The sequence below is a fragment of the Dermacentor andersoni genome, chromosome 2, assembly GCF_023375885.2.
Source record: "Dermacentor andersoni chromosome 2, qqDerAnde1_hic_scaffold, whole genome shotgun sequence".
In the NCBI taxonomy this organism is placed as follows: domain Eukaryota; kingdom Metazoa; phylum Arthropoda; class Arachnida; order Ixodida; family Ixodidae; genus Dermacentor; species Dermacentor andersoni.
The window spans coordinates 233,655,387-233,673,456 of record NC_092815.1 but is presented as its reverse complement, the minus strand read 5'-3'; the positions used below and the strand labels follow the sequence as shown (position 1 = coordinate 233,673,456).

Below are 18,070 nucleotides of genomic sequence, written 5' to 3'. Positions count from 1 at the left end.
CGCTTCTCCACAGTGGTAGCAGAGCGGGCGGTGGTCAGGAGCGCGCCAAATGTCTGTCTTCCTCAGGTAGCTGTGCTGGGCGACGGGTGGGCGTGCTGGCGGCGGCGGCAGTGATCGACGGAATTGCGGCGGTACAGGGCCCTGGCGTGATCGTGGAGGGGAACCTTGATGGTGGGCGACGGCGGCGTAGGTCATCGCTTCTGGCTGGGGCTGCGATGATTGTGGTTGTAACTCAGGAACTCTGAGCGATCGCTGGACTTCTTTGACAATTTCGGCGATTGAGGCCACTTGAGGTTGCGATGAAGGGAAGATTCTTTGAAGCTCCTCTCGTACGACTGCCCGGTTGGTCTCACGCAGGTTGTCGGTTGCCATTGATTGAACTCTGGCGTAGCTTGTTGGCTTGGTGCGTCCGTCGAATTGCCGGTTACGCAATTCCCGTGTCTTCTCGTCTTCTCGATGCTCGTCGCCTCACGAAGAAACTCGTTGACGGTCTTCAGTGGGCTTCTTACCATTCCGGCGAAAAGTTCCTCCTTTACACCACGCATCAGTAGGCGGACTTTCTTCTCCTCGGACATTTCCGGGTCGGCATGGCGGAACAGACGGCTCATTTCCTCAGTGAAGATCGCGATCATCTCATTTGGCAGCTGCGCTCTGGTCTCCAGTAGAACTTGGGCTCGCTCTTTTCGCACGACGCTTGTAAATGTTTGCAGGAAGCCGCTTCGGAACAGGTCCCACGTCATCACCATCACCGTTTCGCATGGAGGACACCACCAGGACGTGGTTCGATTCTCGAACCACGTCCTGGTGGTGTCCTCCATGCGAAATAGACACGTCGCAGCTTGTCGTCGCTTGCCCAGCTGTTAAACGTAGCGACCCTCTCATACGGTTCCAGCCAGCTTTCCGGGTCCTCAAATGTGGAACCGCGGAACGTCGGTGGTTCCCTGGGCTGCTGCAGCACGATGGGGGACGCTGGGGCTGCCATTGAGATTGCCTTGGCCACAATATTCTTGGTCTTCTCAGATAGAAGTCCGTGCTCCGGGGGCAGCTGTTGAAGACAGCGGCTTGCTCGATGGTCCAGGACTACGTTGGTGTTCTCTTTGCGGTCCAGGCTTGGATCACGGCTTGTCAGGGGCATCCTGTACATGAACAAAAAGCACCTCCACCAGATGTCACGGGGTGGTGACGTTGAAGGACCCAGTAGCAATACTGTGAACGACAAAACTAACTTTTATTGGGCGAACCTGTGCCCACAAGACAGTCTACACTTATAGCACAACGATAGCGGCGAACACAGTCGGCGATCGTCAAAAATCTGATCAACGGGTCAAGCGCATCGGCTTTTATGCATCAATCGTTGAATGTTCCAGACTAATCGTTGGGACCCCGCTTGCCTTCCACAAAGTTCTACACCATTCGCGTCAGGTTATGAAATCAGATAACGTAAGGTTCGGCGACAACAGACAGCGGATAGAAGCATCGATAACTTACCAGAAACTTTGGATACATGCAGGCGCGTCCTGCACAGTGCGATAACATTTGTTAGGTGGCGAAACGTGGTTGCCCGATAAAGATAAGTACACGTGTCAATATTTTGCTAAGATGGCAGCTGTGAACACTCGCTTTCATTGGTGAGGCAGTTTGTTGGCTTTCTGAGGGTCATGTGATTGCTGTGGATAGATCTGAATTGATTCATTATGAAAATGGAACTTTAGTTGCCAAGCTCAATGAGGCGCCTCCGTTTAGACCTAACAGGCTAGACAGTGTGGCCGTGACAAAAATTTACCGCCAGTGGATGTGATAACGGGCCACAAACCATTGTGGAAAGCTTATCACAAATATGTTCCTACAGGTGGCTCATCGGTGATCAGTTACAAGATCAAGTATAAGCCCCATGCAAGCGATCTTGCGCACGACAGTGACAAGTGATGTGATGGAGATTGCTGTCACATTTGCTTGTCGCCTACAAGTCGTGCCCCATGCGAGCGACAATATTGAGCAACGTCTCCCCGGTGTTGCCAGTATGAAGGCAGCAATATATGCGCTGAGACTAGCGTGACGCATGCTTTAATAATTTAAGTTGATGAATTTTACCGTAAAAAGCATCATAAAATATTTCTGAAGGTCTTGCAGTAGGCTCTTATCCTTGCACGTATAAAAATTACATCGTTTGCTCGTTCCATGTGACAATCAGTAGTAGTTGAGACATGTACATCCAGCTCCGGCTTCACGCTATTGGCTGGTCGCTCACAGCACTTCCGCATGAGCGATGAATTCTAGATTTCTAGAACCGAGCGATGGAGCGACAAGACCTAGCGATCTGTTTAAGTGATGGCCCGTTGTTGCTCAAAGCCGTCGCTCGAAGCCATCACACACAAAATCGCTCTCATGGCGTTTAGCCTTCACACGTACGGGTTAGATTAACGGCTGTTGAAGCGCGACATTGAGGTGCGCAGTTGGCCATCCGGCGGCTACTGCGAGCACGTGTGCCAAGTTCATCTGTGTGCTTGCAGCTTGCATATGGGTAGAAGCTTTGAACTGCACGAATCTGCATGTGTTAACACTGAACTTGCGTATCTGATACGATCAGTGTGCTTTTCGTAGGATAATCAGCATGATTGTCGCACGTGCTTCTGTGCTTTCCACGTATGCTGCTTTTGTGGTTCTCTCTTACTTAAATGATATTGCGTGACACAAAAAAAATGACACGGACGTGAGAGAAGACGACACACCAACCATTAATAAATTAATTACCATTAATGCCATTAATTACTACATACAATTAATTGTTTCTATCAGTCTGGTTCACCTGGTTGAACCTTGTACCGATAAAGATTCTGTCCCTTGAGAATGCTGCACCCGTCAAAGCACCGACCATGTCTGGGTCACTCCCATAGGTACCGATAATTCAAAAAGTAGAATATTCGAGAAATCAAATACTAGATAGTCGATTCACAAATCAAATTATTTGGACATTCACTATTCAATTTGAAATCAGATATTCGAGTATTTGGACATCCCTAGTATGTATTTCTTATTTTACATGTGTCTCCTTTCACAGTAGTACAAGGAACACCACGTGTAATAAGTGTGCTGGCAAGCCGTTGGAGCTATTTCGGTGGTGTCTGCACTCTTAGGCAAAGTTACACCCTTTGGGGCATGTCTCTGCCACAAAACAATAATCATAATCTGCCTTGCTTGCATTTCCTTTCTTGAAAACGCCACGCCCGCTACTTTCCTGTCGGGAATGCTATGTCATGCTGATAACATGCATGCCGTTCGTTACTGGGAAGTACTGGGCTCGCCATGTTAAAGAAAGGAAGTGCAGACAAGACAAATGACGATCATTGTTGTGGGGCAAAAGGGTGTAATTTTGCTTAAGAGTGTGTGGCAGTTTGGATCCTTGGGGGCAGTAAAAGGCATGTATTCAGTTTCTGGAGGCATTTTTCGCGGACCCAGCAAGCCTGAAATTCAGATATTTACTGTAACTGGACATATAAGCAGACATGCTGACATTGTACACTAATGTGGAAGGCAAAATAACCTACAGTGTGCGAGTAGGCAATGGCAAGGATGTAGTGAGCCCACCCGCTTTGGCGATGGTTATAGAGTTCCTGAATGTCATCCGTAGCTTTGTTAAGTGTAGTGGTTGTGACTGTGAGAATGCTGCGCATGATTAATGGGCAAGACATTGTGACCCTTGTTGCAGTGAAACCAAGCAACTGCACATCAGTGATTACTTTGAGTAGTCCTGCTACATGGAAAATAAATTTGACTTGCTTGCGTTGCACAGTTCTGCTCTTCTTTTTTAAAGCTTTGTTCTATTCACATAGTCTGAAAATCTGCTTAATTTGAAAATTTGAAACATTCCAGCAGACTTCGAATTAACGAGGTCTTATTGTGTGTATATATATATATATATATATATACACACACACACACACACACATACACATACATACAGTGGACTCTCTTTAAACGGAACCTCAAAGAACCAGAGAAATTGGTTCCGTTTTTTAGGAGCACCCTTTACTGAGAGGCATTGCAGAGAGCATTGCATGAATACACAACGAACCAACCATGAGGATGGTGTTCCGTTTAAGCGACTTCCGTTTATTGAGATTCCACTGTAATACTGTTTTCTGGCCACATATCGATGTGTAGAGTGTGTGTTGGTATTGCTTGCCCAGGTTCTTTGTTTGCCAGTGTGAAAGCTGTGGGTATTATTTGTGCGGCATTGGGATTCTGTTTAAAACTTCATTTTTTTTTTACACAAAACATCTTTTTGTACGTAGCTACTTTTTATTAGAAAGGGTGTGCTGTCGTCATCTCATCAAGCTACTAAATGCATCTTTTAGTGGCTGCTGCTTCCTTTCAAGAGGCTCTGAAGCCTTTTTAATTGAAGTTGAGAGATGCATTTGAAGTTAAACTAGGCTATTTCAGAAGTAGTTCGCCGATTAAGTTCTTCGGTGTGTTCACAGAAGCGGAGTTACTGGCAATCAAACATACCGTTTGCAGTGCTTCCGCTCCTTCAATGATTCACACTGTGAAGGCTACGGTGCAGCGGGGTGTGCCCACAACAATTTGCCTACTGAACGTCACTGTGGCGCGCTGTTCAAATTTGATTTTGGATGTTCATGTAGACGACAGTATTTCTGATTTTGGCGCCTACAACGCTTCAAACATGGTTGTTCTCAGTGAGCCACAGTGCGCTCAGCTAGTGGACTCTTCGCAGCACTCCGCACTGGCTGCGATATCTACACTACATGCAACTGCAGCATTTGCTTTGTCCACAACAGGGCTAAAGTGCATGCCCGCGCTCATGTGATCCTGCTGCCCGGCTGTGCTACGGGGTGCAGACCGGCTTTGTCTTGCACCAGGTTGACTGACGGGTAGCAGCCACATCCAACTTGCGCATTTTGAAACGCTATCAATAGCTGGTTACGAAGCGAAGCCTGCCAAGGTGTCTAACCAGGACCGGCCAGGAATGAGTGCGTGCTGGCAAGTGTGCATATTATGTGACCTTCAGTTTCACATTGCTTTAGGCTAGTTGAGCATTCAGAACTAGTTGAAACTAGTTGAAATTAGCAAGACTCGACAGCTACGGCACCGATAAGCAGGGTAGCCCAATTTTAATTCCTAAGGGGGCAGCCACGGCTGAGAATGAGAAGATGATAGTCGGCTTCTTATGGAAGTGCATTATTTCTGTCAGAATTCAAAAGAAGATTTTTGCTTACTTCAGCCTGTTTATTAAACTGTGTCAATAAATATACTCGGCAATGGTAGAAAGAAGCGCACTGATCCAAACCCCCTTCTTGATTGACATCAGCTATTGGCCAGTAGCAGCCAATCCAGAAAAGAGTGAGAAGCATGCTTCTTTTCAAAAGAGGTCGTGTGAGATAAAGATGACTTGGCGCTGTGCTTGTAAAATTTACGCGTTGAGCATGACAGCAAAATTTGGCTGAGATGTTCACAGCAGCATATGTTATCCATGGACTGTGTTCTTTCACTAAGCTCGAGGATGGTTCAGGGCACCTTTCAGGTAAAGAAGATAAAATTGACTTGAATTAAATTTTTCAGATATTGACATTTTGAAAGCAGGCCAGTTTTTGCTGCCAGAACACATGCATTACATGTGAGCACTCATGCTTAAACTGAAAAAGTATGAACAGGTACACAGGGGATTGTGAATGCCAAACTGTGGTTGTGGGCGGTGAGGGGATAGTCGTGCAACTGTTTTCATGCTCCGGTTTTGCTGTGTCTAGAGGAGGTGGTTGAGTTTGCGTTTGATGACTCGATGTGCAGAGCAAAGCGACGGAGGTGACGCCCAGCTGCAGCCTGCTGTCAGAGTTGCTGTACGAGTCTGAGTACGAGTCTCAGCTGTGGATGATCTTCGACACAAATAAGCAGCTGCTTGCCTCTGGAGACGCCTACCCTGGGCGGGTATGTGATAGCACAAAGTGGTCGTTCACAGGGGAGGCCTTGCAATGCTTTGTAACATGTTGCCTTTAAGCTTCTAAAGTCCTGTCACCGCACAATGCTCTCGTGAACATTTGAGACAAGTATTTCTGTACATGTGTCGTGGGGCTCGCATTTATGACTGCCTACTGTTTTCTTATCTATTTTGAGATCCTTGCCAGTTTCTTGTGCGTATTGTGACATACCAGTAAGCACTACGCTGATTGGATGTGTTTATTTAGGTATCAGAGCAGAGCAGTACCTCTGGTAGGACCAAACATGGAATCTGGTGACTGGTCAGTCAGTAGCATCATCTGTTGGCAGGGAGCAATACTATTGCTGTGAACAGTACCCATCGTGGCCTCTGAGATTGGGCAGCACAACGAAGTTATCTTGGAGGGGGTGGCAGTACCACAGCTGATCATGGTGATGCGCCAATAAATACAGACATTGCACTTTATTAGCACAGCAGCAGGGCTTCAAGTGCAGCAGGAATGATGGAAACGAGGGGGAAACCATGAAGGCGCGGTTGGGGCATTGTTTTATTGCTGGTAACACTGCTCGCACGAGGCTCGTTCGAAGACTTTTTGCGGAAATGCATTCATGAAGTTATGCCCCTTAATGCCAGCAACTTTCCACACCTTTTGGAAAGTCTGAAATGCTGTTGTAGGGCCTCGTTTAGGGCCAGTTATTGCTATCTTTTTGGCAGTTCATTTTCAGGGGTAACAAGCACTTGGAGCTGTTTTTTGTTCTTTGAGTACCAAATGGAACAAAACTTCCTACAATGATGTAACTTACCATTCTGGTATCAGAACAAAAATTGGTATTGAAATCCAGGTTTTGAACTGAACACAAACCAAACACCTTACCTAAACAGCAATTTTGGGCAGAATTAAACCCAAAGCCGAACCAATGTTTTTGGGACGTGCCTGAACAAGAACCGAACCTGAACAGAAAAAATAGTAACAAATATTGGTTCGTCACAAAACAGTTCAAGTATATAAGGTGACAACGGGTGCTCAATAGTTTGCATGATTGTTGGAATAACCGCTTCTTCAATCGGCTCACCCTACTAGCAGATTGTTATGACTGATGAGTTGCATTTTGTGCAAGAATGGGGATGATGTGCGTGTGCTGGTAACTATGGCCACCTTGTCAGATATGCTTGCACTTCTGAAGTCAGCCATGCAAGTTGTGTTTTGTGGCCGAATTCGGGGGCTCCATGAAATCAACCTTTCTGGTGACGCTCCCAATTTGGCCGTTAGGCCAGCTTGTTACTAAAACTGAATAAACACAGGAGGAAAGACGATGTCCTCGAGGAGAGTTATCAATGAGTTCAGCTGCATGACTTCTTGTGACCGTAACAAAGTAGTAACTAATGAATAACGTCACCTGCTCAGAATATGGTAACCGTGGCTGTGAATGGCACGCGAAATCTGCTTTTGTTACATGCCATGGTTCAACACAAATTTGGTGCTTAGCCGAGTAGAGTAAAATGCTCTTCAAGTTGTACAAATAATTCGTGAAGCACAATAGGTGTGCTTTTGACTTGTTTGGCCACCTTTGGCCAGCACAGCACAAACTGTCCGTGTTCATCATTCAGGGGAATCAATGTCCTCACCTGCATCTAAAAAAAAGCTGTCAACTGAGCAAAATATCATATGTCAACTTCTGTCTTTGCTACGAACCAGAAGTTTGAAGTTGTAATTTATGCAATACAACGTGAATTCACGCTGTCTTTGACACCATAGATATTGTAACGCCTCACCTGAGAAGCATGGAAGAGAAGGAAGAAGTGCCATGAGGTTTTTGGGTGATTGGCTGTTTCGGACCATCCCATGTCTTCTCTACCCTTTCACTGTAAATAAATCCATTCTACATCCGTAACAAGTGCTGGAGGTGCAGCGTGCTGGACGCCCTGGGCAACCCAGTCCTACAGGATCTTCGAAGAAGCAGACGCCTGGCTTGACTACCACCAGAGCCAACAAACATGGCCGACGCCAGCGAGCGTCACATTTTTCGGCGTACACAGCTCGTGTGCACAAAAACGCGCCCGTGTGATTTGGAGTCCATCCTCTGTGGCAACAGTTGTCCTACCAAGCGCATGATGAGTCCGCTGTCTCTGAGCGCAGCATTACACCGCCACCGACCCAACTATGCCGTTCGCCATCCCTGCGTCGTCGTCAGTCGCCTTCCTCGCCACAGCTGGGAAACTAGCTGGTGCGGTCGATGGAGGTGTGGTCGCGGGACGGTCAAGCTCACCAATTCCTCCGTCTGTTATTATGCTGAAGAACAAGGTGTGTGTCTGTACAGACGGTGTAAATACTACTTCTCTTGTCTATATGGGTGCCACTATTTCTGTTATGAGCTTTCGCTTCAGAGATCGCTTAGGATAGAAAGTTATGTCCGCGTGGGACCGCAAAGAAACATTTTGTGGAGTTGGCGGTGAAACGTTGTGCCCTGTTGGTGTTCGTTCGGTTTTGGTTGCGATCTGAGGACAGAGCTTGAGCCGAGTACACTGTATTGGTCCATGCAACTCGTTATGTTATTTTAGGCATAGATTTCCTACGTTAATGAAGCGTTACACTTGACTGTGACACTGGATAGATCTTGCTCAGGAGCACGTTGCCAATCCCCATACTTTGTGATTTGCAGACCGCTCAAGCCGACGTGTTTTCGCTGTCTCAATATGTAGTACTGCCTGGTCGAACAGCAATTTTGTTCCCAAGAGTTCTTCACGTGCCCGGATAGGATCATGCAGCACTCTTGTCGAGCCAGATCATAATGCGATTAAGAAGAATGTGTTCGTCCCTCGATCTATTGTTCAAGCCATCGACGGGCGCGCCTTCTTGTGGACAGGGAACACTTCTACGGAGTTTCTTGCCCTGCCAGTCGTACTTAAATTGGCAACATTTGAGGAGCAAGCCACAATTGATGTACGAACAGTTGCAGCATGTTCAGACATCAATCGACCATTGCCCAACTATTTGGATCACTTGCAACGTTTTATAAATAAGTCGTCGTTTTCCAAGCAGGATATACTCCAACAAGTGCTCTCCTGCTACACGTCAGTATTTGATTTTAAGGAATGCAAGCGTTCTCGGCTGTTGCCGGAATCGTGCAGGCACCACCGCTTCAACACAGGGCAAGCGACTTCGATACGTCAGAAACCCTATCGCGTATCTCCCACGGAAAGAAAAGTGATCGCCGAACAGGTTGACAACATGCTGCAGAAAGGCATTATTCAGGAGTCTTGCAGTCCTTGGGCAGCTCCTGTTATACTAAAGTTAATTTCCTTTCCTTTTATCCTCTGGTAGCTTCAACACTAGTTAAGAGAAGATGCGGGTCGAAAAATCTCGTTGCTTGCGAAAATTTTCACTTTTGAGATTTTCCTTCTAAAATTATTTTTGGTCATTCAGCTCTTATTTTCCTAAATATCAAGGCTGAATTCAAACGAGAAATCCGTGAAAAATCTATCTGCATCAGCCAAGGTGTAGCTCTCTGTCACAAATTTGCGCATATAACGGCTGTTTTAGAACACCCGCCTCTCGGAAACTCGACGCCGTCTGCCATTGCAGTTTGTTCGGTGAGGTAGATCAAGTCTTATTCTAGTATAAAGGACTCCCACCAGATTCGTATTTTGGTTAAAAAAAGCCGTTTTAAAGTCGGTTTTCAGCCATGCTTAAGCCGATCCGGCTGCCCCTACTGGTCACGTGGTACTCAGCCCCACTCGCAGAGCGCTTGCGATGGTCAGCGCTTGCTGTGCGTTTCTACGCTTCTCCTCGTCCGCAATGGATCACTTGAAGAAGCATGATTTTCGAGCTCAGAAATATTGAAGCAAGAACAAGTACCAAGGGCGTCGACGTAGGCCGAAACGCAAAGCAACTGTGGAAGAACGCGACTCACCTGTCGCTAGGCCTAATCAAGGCTGTGAGGATACGGTGGCTTGCGGGTACTCCGATGAGATCGACAACGCTGACGCCACGATCAAGTTTGTCAGCACATCCGAAAAAAAGATGGGACATTTCGAAAACAAGAGAACAAGAAGTGGTGATAATTCTGTAAACAGACTAATCTGCGACATGGTGCGCTTACAGCAACAGTATTGAAGAATAAACATGGTTACAACTTTCAAATGCGTTTTTCTCAATTTGCATTTCGAGGCAATTCTGACATGGGGTGCACAAACTTTCTCGCACTTAAAATTGTCCTATCTTAACGAAATTTTGCACAGAGTGTCTTCGAATACTCTAGAGTTCTGATATCTATCTAAAGTTGCAATATGCATTACAGATTTTTTGTTTCATAACTTGAGATGCTGATGGGGGAGATGTAAACTATAGATTTGGTACTCTCGATTTTTTTAAGAAAAGGTAGCATGTTATGCCCACATTTGAGGTTCTTTGCAGCAATATACTGCTCATGTGCAGAAAAATTAGCTATATTGGGATTCTGTGTGAAAATTTTTAATAAGCTAGAAAGTGTGCACAGAAACCCTACATTCTGTTATCAAAGCTGTTGGAACTCTGGAACTATTGTACCGACAAGAAAATTAATTACAGTTTTGAAATCGGCATTTCAAACTCTGCCAATACCTAAAATTTTCAAAGTTCTAGGTCAAGAAATTACAAAAAAAAACTTTTTCGAGTAGCATCTCCCCTTAAGGAGGGAAAGTGTTCAAAGTCTGAAGTCGACACTCCTCGATGATTCAAGTGCACAGTGGCAGCACAAAGGAAGAGCCGTTGTCCGGTAAAGAGATGCCTTATTCAAATGCCAAGGCGTCTATTCGCGTGCAAGCCCGAAACTCTGCTCCCCCCCACGCACAACCAAAACTTGACTTTTTAAACCTTCAGTTGCACAAAGGAGTCGCAAACCAGCCAATCACACTTTGCAAGTTCACATCATTGCAACCAATAGCACAATGACCTTCGTGCCACAAACAGCTTCGTGCTACTGACAGCATGTCTGCCGGACAGTGGGCTGCCTTGCCAGTACTGAGAAAACTCTGTCTCCCATGTAGCTGTGGGCCGGTTCGCTTGAAATCCAGACACCATAATTGTGACCCGATGGTGATCGCACACAAAAGCATCTATCGGTCGTAGCGGGCTAAGCGGGGGTAAAGCTACCGCCAGGGGGTTTTCACAGGCATGCTCAGAAGGCGCATGCAGATGCCAAACATTGACACTCAAACCGGCTGGGCAGTGTCGCGGCGCCCAATTTCCATCACCAAGACAGTCCATGGGACACGTGGGAAGCGCATGGGCATTAACAGTGGCAGTGACCTCAAGCACCCCCTACCTTTTATCTTCACGCCCGTCTCCCCGAACGCTCCCCCTCAGCGCGGACTGTCTACCCTTTTGTTCCGAGCGAGGGTGCAGATCTGGTGCCTCTTCTGTGGCGCAGCCACTAATTTGATTTCTTTCCATGCCTGGGTGTTTTTCGCGTCCCCTCTTCGTGGAACCCACCTACATCCTTCGTTTCTGGTTATTGGCCGATACAGCAGCATGTGAAATTGTCCTGCGCTTTGCTGTAGTCACGTAAACTGGGCCACACAACAATGGCAAGACTAACTCCGTAACCTCAAACTGACTACTAGTGAAAAAGAAAGACAACTCGTGGAGACTTTGTGTCGACTACCGCCACCTGAATGCCGTCACAAAGAAAGACGTGTATCCCTTACCACGCATTGACGATGCTGTTGACTGCCTTCACTCTGCATCATACTTTTCGTCAGTTGACCTCCGGTCCGGGTACTGTCAGATAACGATGCACCCGTCTGACATGGAAAAGACCACTCGTGTTACGCCTGACGGACTCTATGAGTTTAACATCATGCCATCAGGCTTATGTAATGCCCCAGCAATCTTCGAGTGATTTATGGACTCGCCCATCCTCCGTGGTCGCAAATGGGAGGTTTGTATGTGTTATTTAGATGACATGATTATTTCCGGTCGAACTTTCCACGAGCACAACCAGCGGCTCGGTGTTGTTTTGGACTGCATCCGGCCAGCTGGCCTCGTTTTAAACTCTAAGAAGTGTCATTTTGGTGAGCGTCAAGCCCTTGTGTTAGGATATCTCGTTGACTAGGACGGTATACGGCCAGATCCCCAAAAGATTTCTGGTGTTCGCAACTTTAAGCAGCCGAAGACAGTGAAAGACCTCAGAAGATTCCTGGGCTTTTGTTCTTATTTTTGCAGATTTATTAAAGACTTTGCCCAGCTTGCTTGTCCACTGACTGACCTGCTCCACAAGGACACTCGTTACATATGGTCTGCTCAGTGCGACACTGCTTTCCAACAACGGAAGTTTACGCTCACCTCTGAGCCACTTCTCCACCATTTCGATCCGGAGGCGTTCACTGAACTGTATACCAATGCAAGTGGTGTGGCCATTGGTGCTATGCTCATCCAGAGTCATGACAGATGCCAACCTGTCGTTGCGTACGCAAGTCGTACTTTGATGAAAGCAGAGAGCAATTATACAGTAACGGAACTGGAATGTCTTGCTGTTGTTTTCGTCATTCACAAGTTCAGATCTTGTTTGTATGGCCGCCATTTCAAGATTGTCACCAACCATCATTCTCTCTGCTTGCTCGTTGGACTGCGTTACACAGCCGGGCGGTTGACTCGATGGGCCTTGCGTCTTGAAGAACAGAACTTTTCTGTTGCTTATAAGAGCAGTCGGTGCCTCACAGATGCCGACTGCTTATCTCGTCTTTCCTTTCAGAGTGAGGGTACTGAGGATGACGATTTCGACGGCTACTTAACTACAATCTCATCTGGCTTTCCTGACTTCTCCGTCTTCAAGAATGAACAACAGCGCGACCCTTCACTAAAGCTGATTATGTAAGGCTGCATTGGAGGAGCGTGGAAGAGAAGGAAGAAGCGATGTTACAATATAAACAGAGGTGCATGTTGCATTTCCTGCAAGTTATCTGTGTGATACCATTGCAGCCGAAGTTTCTGTATCAGATTGTTCTCCTTTGTCTGGTCTGCCAAAACAATGCTAGTTGCATGCCAAACTACTCCAACTGTGATCCTCTGTTCCTGTTCTGATCCACTAAATGACACTTGCTGCCCATCATCCAGTGTTGGCCGAAGACATTTAGCCAAAAACTGCGTACTCTTAACTGAAACTTGGCAGGAAAAAAAATATATATTTATTGCTGTGTGGCCTTATTACGACTCGGGGTAGCAGACGAAAAGCTTTGTACACTATGTACAGATATAGCGGGTAACAGCATGCCAGTAGCGGTGCCGAGGAGCGCACCAGACCTACAAGACAGCTGATTGCAACTCTCCTTTTTAAAGGACTGACAACTGGTAAGAATGTTTTGTGAGACGCTGATGACCATGATTTATAGTGATAGAATCCAGCACTCTGTTCACGATTTAAATGGGAATTATCAATTTAAATTGGCAAAGAAAGTCTCAAAAACCAGTATGCGGTGAGGCCTGGCAGTGAAATCTTGGTACTTCAGATGTAGTCTATGAGATTACTGTACATAAGTCGGCTGTTCTTAAGTACAACATAAATATTGCTTAAAATTGCAGTTGCTATATTATGAGGCACTTGCGCTTTATTCTATCCTTAGGAAATCAAAAGCACATGCACGGCTATGGCAACACACTGAACTGCGTAGCACGTGCAATGGTAGTACAACTGTGCCATTTGCGCCATTTTGCTACAATTAGTCTTGCCTGCTCCTGGCTGCGCCCACTCAAGTGCCATCTGCGCCAGCTGTGCAAAAGTGCGGTATTTTTGCATTATCACGACAATGCAATGTTATCAGCACGGTTATGCAGTTACAATCAACGATCGAGTCTTCGGACGCTCGATTTTTCGGACATGTCTGATATTTCGGTCGCCTTTGCGGCGCCGCCACGGTACCCCATAGAGTCAATGTATAAGAACCTCTGAAATTTCGGACGCTAAAGCCTTTCGCTGTCTGATTGTCTGGACTTCTTGCCATGACCGCAGGCCCGAAACGGAATTGATGGTAGCCACCACAGCCGCCATTTTGATTATCTCGCCTCCTAGAACAATCGCTTTCGCAAGCAGATCCGCTAGCAGCCGTAGCCACTATATACCGTGACAATGCTAGGCCTAGCTACTTCGACGTTCGCTACCAAGTTTCTTGCAGTTCAGTGCCGTGTTTTTCAATAAAGCAATTCGCCTTTGTAACCCTCGCCAATGGCTTCGAAGCTCGGAAAGCATGACGCGTTGCATATTGCAGGTTTTCAAAAGTCAGCTTCGCCTCAATATAAGTGTTACGCGGTGAAGCATGTGCAAAATATTGTGGTGAAGTATACCAAGAGTGGGAAGAAGCAATTGTCGCGGGACACATATGTATTCCTGAATTATACACGCGTCTACCCGCCGACGAGCACCGATATGCCTAATAATTGTACTGGGAGGCCTTCAGAGCTACTTCGAGCGTGCCTGTGGCAATTTCAGCTCGTGGTGGCAGTATAAGGTCGGACGGGTATCGGCTACAACACTTACGGTTTTACGCCGAATCGACTCATATCTATTCACAGAGGCCACACGACACACGGGAAGCCGACAAACCACATCGCAACAAAAGCGTGTACAGTCGCCAACCGTTTATTCGTACCTCACGGGGACTGTAGAAATGTCCCAATAAACAGGTGTCTGAAAAAGCAGATTAAGAAAAAAAATTCATGATTTCCACGCACTTATTCTGGCTCGGCAGTAGGCTTGAAGAAATCATGAATGCGCCGTTGCAAGCTGTTCTGTTTACACGCAATCAGATAAGCCTGAATCTCGGAGAGGGTCGTACGGTCACTATAGGTGGCTGAAAGCACAGTCACTGCTTGTACACACTCTGCATGCAACGGCAGCGTAGCACATGGTACATCATCTTCCGACTCATCTTCCGGCAGTGCAGCAGAAACCTGACGAATGATCTCGCTGTCGTCGAGTTCTGCGCATGTCAGTACAGCAGTGTCAGCAGCTGTAAAACTCAAATGACACGGTGTCCGGAATCGCAATGCGACCACTGCGCAGGTCACAGCAGAACATATTCAGCATCAGCAGGGAGCACATCGGTAGGCGTCAAATCCTAGGCCTCCCGGCACCCGCTTGCCGGCATTCCCCAGCGCTGTCTGCGCCATTAGACACTTGACGCGATGTTTCCGTATGCCACGTTGGATCACCGCAACCTCACCCGCTTGCCGGCATTCCCCAGCGCTGTCTGCGCCATTAGACACTTGACGCGATGTTTCCGTATGCCACATTGGATCACCGCAACCTCGACACAGCACACAAAGCAAACATCACCATGCCGTCACGCCGACACCAGTTGCACAAACGAAATATGTGGCCTACTCGCAGCGTCGTGCGCGAAGAAACAAATCAGCTGCTGGTTTGTCTTGACATGGCTTACTAAGCTGCAACCAGAACTGCTTTAGAGCCACTCTATCGAACCGGGCAGAAACGATGATGACGAGCGGGGATTTGCAGTTGCACCACTTTATGGGGCAGCAAGGAGGCTCCGTTCAATACAAAAATGTCGTTCAGCAAGTCGAACCATGCAGCGGTCAAAGTCGGTGCATGGTGCTCTCGATCGAATTCGCTCAAGGAGTGTCCGAAAAATCAGACGAGAGGTTGCAAGGTGTCCGAACTTTTGGCGTTGGTATACATTATGGTCTATGGGGAGAGTGGCGGTGCTGCTCTGCAGACCGAATAATCAAGCATGTCCGAAAGATTGGTCAGCGACTGTATATGGGATGGTACGAACGTTGCTCTCGACCGCCATCAACATCTTTGCAACACACCGTACGGAGGCATCTCAACTTGGCGCTGTTCATAGACATATAGTCTCTCATCGAGTTCTAGCATTGTTGTTGGGCGTAATACACATTGTTTCTTGTGCTGTAAAGCATATCAAAACACATATGTCATTTGGAATGCACATAAGACATTTGCCATCACTTTTTGTCTTGTGCCTGACAGCGCAAGTTGTCAACTCATTTGTAATTTTATCTCTGGATTGCACCCAGGGGCATATCTTTGTTCTTGTTAGCCTACAAAACTTTATTTAATTGTTTACAAAATGAAGTTTCTTGCCTACCCAAATAAATATGTTTGCAACATACCATGCATGGTACACCATCCGTGAGAAAGCAAGCTTAATTGGTCGCTGTTTGCTTTATGTCTTGCTTCACTTTTGAGCAGCACTTACTGATTGCACAGTAATAACATGTTTCGCCAAATGGCTACAGATTACTGCTGTACTACTCCAAGTGTTCAAAAAAAAAAATTCCACTCCGAAACTGCTCCAAAATGCAGGTGTGGTTGCTCCTAAATTGCTCCAGAACGACATTATTCCTGTTACAAAAATTGCTAAAAATCCTGAACTGGTTGGACCACCACTGCACGTGTAAAAGCGTATCATTTTCAATTCATGTGGTTTCATTTTGACTGGGTAAATACCAAAGGAGTTGGACAGGAAATCACAAAAGCACATAGCTGTTATCGCAGAAATGCTTTAACACTTGGAAAACATGATCGCAGGAACATCAACTTGATAAACAAAATGATACTTTCTCACAGTTACATCTACACCTTGTCGTCTGCCTCCCATTAATGCCAGTGTACAACCACTACCGCACTCACCTATCACGGTTTTCAGCATGCTTGCAGTGAACGACTACATCCTCACTGCAAATTGAAAAATTTGCATAGAAAATGTTCCACTGTTTTCCACGTTACCACTTCATGAATTACACACTCCGACTGGCAAGTTTTCCATTGCATTAAAGAAACAGGTACCATGAAAATTGGTTGTCTGTCCCTTTAACAATGGGCTGGCTCCGCCATAAGAGGAAGCTGGAAATACATGTAGAAGGAGAATTTGTTTTTTTTCAGCAATCACTGCACCATATATGGCAAGGTTTGTAGCAATTAAAAGAAAAACCTAAAATCTAGTGACTGTTGGTTTCAAATTTTTTGTTTAGATCATAAATTTTTTATTAATAATTGGCAAGAATTGAAAATTTTCAGGAAACCAAACTCAAGTTTACAACTCTAACTCAGCAATGAAAAATGATCGTCACAATTCTGTGCATTGCATCTAATAGTACACGTGAAGTGGACAAAATTGATATATTACACATGAATGTAAAAAAATTTAGTACGGTAATATGAAAATTGTGGGAGATATGGGGCTCTCCTCCATGCTCTTGGGACAAAGGAACGACAACACAGTAGTGCAAACAATCACAAGGGCATTTATTGCACCTTTCATAGATCAATGCCTGCTAGCCGAGTTGCTATCCGCAAAACATGCCGATGGGCGCTCGACAAATCTAGAAGTCCGACTCACCGCGACCGGAAAACGAGCGAATATGTTCGCCCCATGCTGGATCCCAACGCCTGGTCGTTCGCATGTACGGTCACGCGAATGGTGTCCAAGGCAGCCACGCGAGATGGTCTCGCAGAAGCATGGTCGGCGCATGCGCGGCACGGCACGTCCGTCCCGCTTGCTTCCCGAACCCAAAGAGGACGCGCCTTGTCTTCCCCGCACCCAAGTAACCCCGCAGCGGCGCGACACTCGCGCCATCTCTTGCACCGCGCCTGTACCACTCCGACCGCTGCGGGCGCCAGGCCACGTGGCGGACGAAGCCGCCCTGCAGGAGACGAGCTATGCAGGAAAACTAAATCTCAGGGGAGGTGTGAGAGTCACGCATCCCCACATCCCCCCAACCTTAAATCGCTACATATTCCGGCGAAACATGTCACACGGTCTAACATCAACACGTGCTTCGCGAACAAGGTGGTACATGCAACAGTGGCCGCGCCGAGGAAATGTCCACACGCTGTCCATAACATGCGAGCCGACTGTCCCTGGGTACACCGCAGGCGTCCGCCGGTCACAGCAGCAGCTTTGTGGACTCGACGGCACGATTCCAGGCCAGGACTCCGGAAACGACGACGCAGTAGTCGGTACGAGCAAGCGTCGCTCACGCCAACGCGCCCTGCTAGCAAGACCCGCCGTAGCTGTCGGTGACTGCCGGCTCTTTTGTCCGCCGCCGAGGGTTGTGAGCTGGATACAGGAGGCCGCCGAAGTCGCTGCGCTGCACTGGCCACA

General features: G+C 46.9%; 1 protein-coding gene across 1 annotated transcript in view; it reads left to right on the top strand.

The window, feature by feature from the left end:
* TppII (Tripeptidyl-peptidase II) overlaps window positions 1-18,070 on the top strand; it is a 252,516-nt gene that overhangs the window by 191,230 nt on the left and 43,216 nt on the right. Inside the window, exon 21 of the mRNA XM_050186760.3 lies at window positions 5,803-5,940. Within this exon, the coding sequence (XP_050042717.1) occupies window positions 5,803-5,940 (138 nt within the window). The remainder of the gene's footprint in view (window positions 1-5,802; window positions 5,941-18,070) is intronic.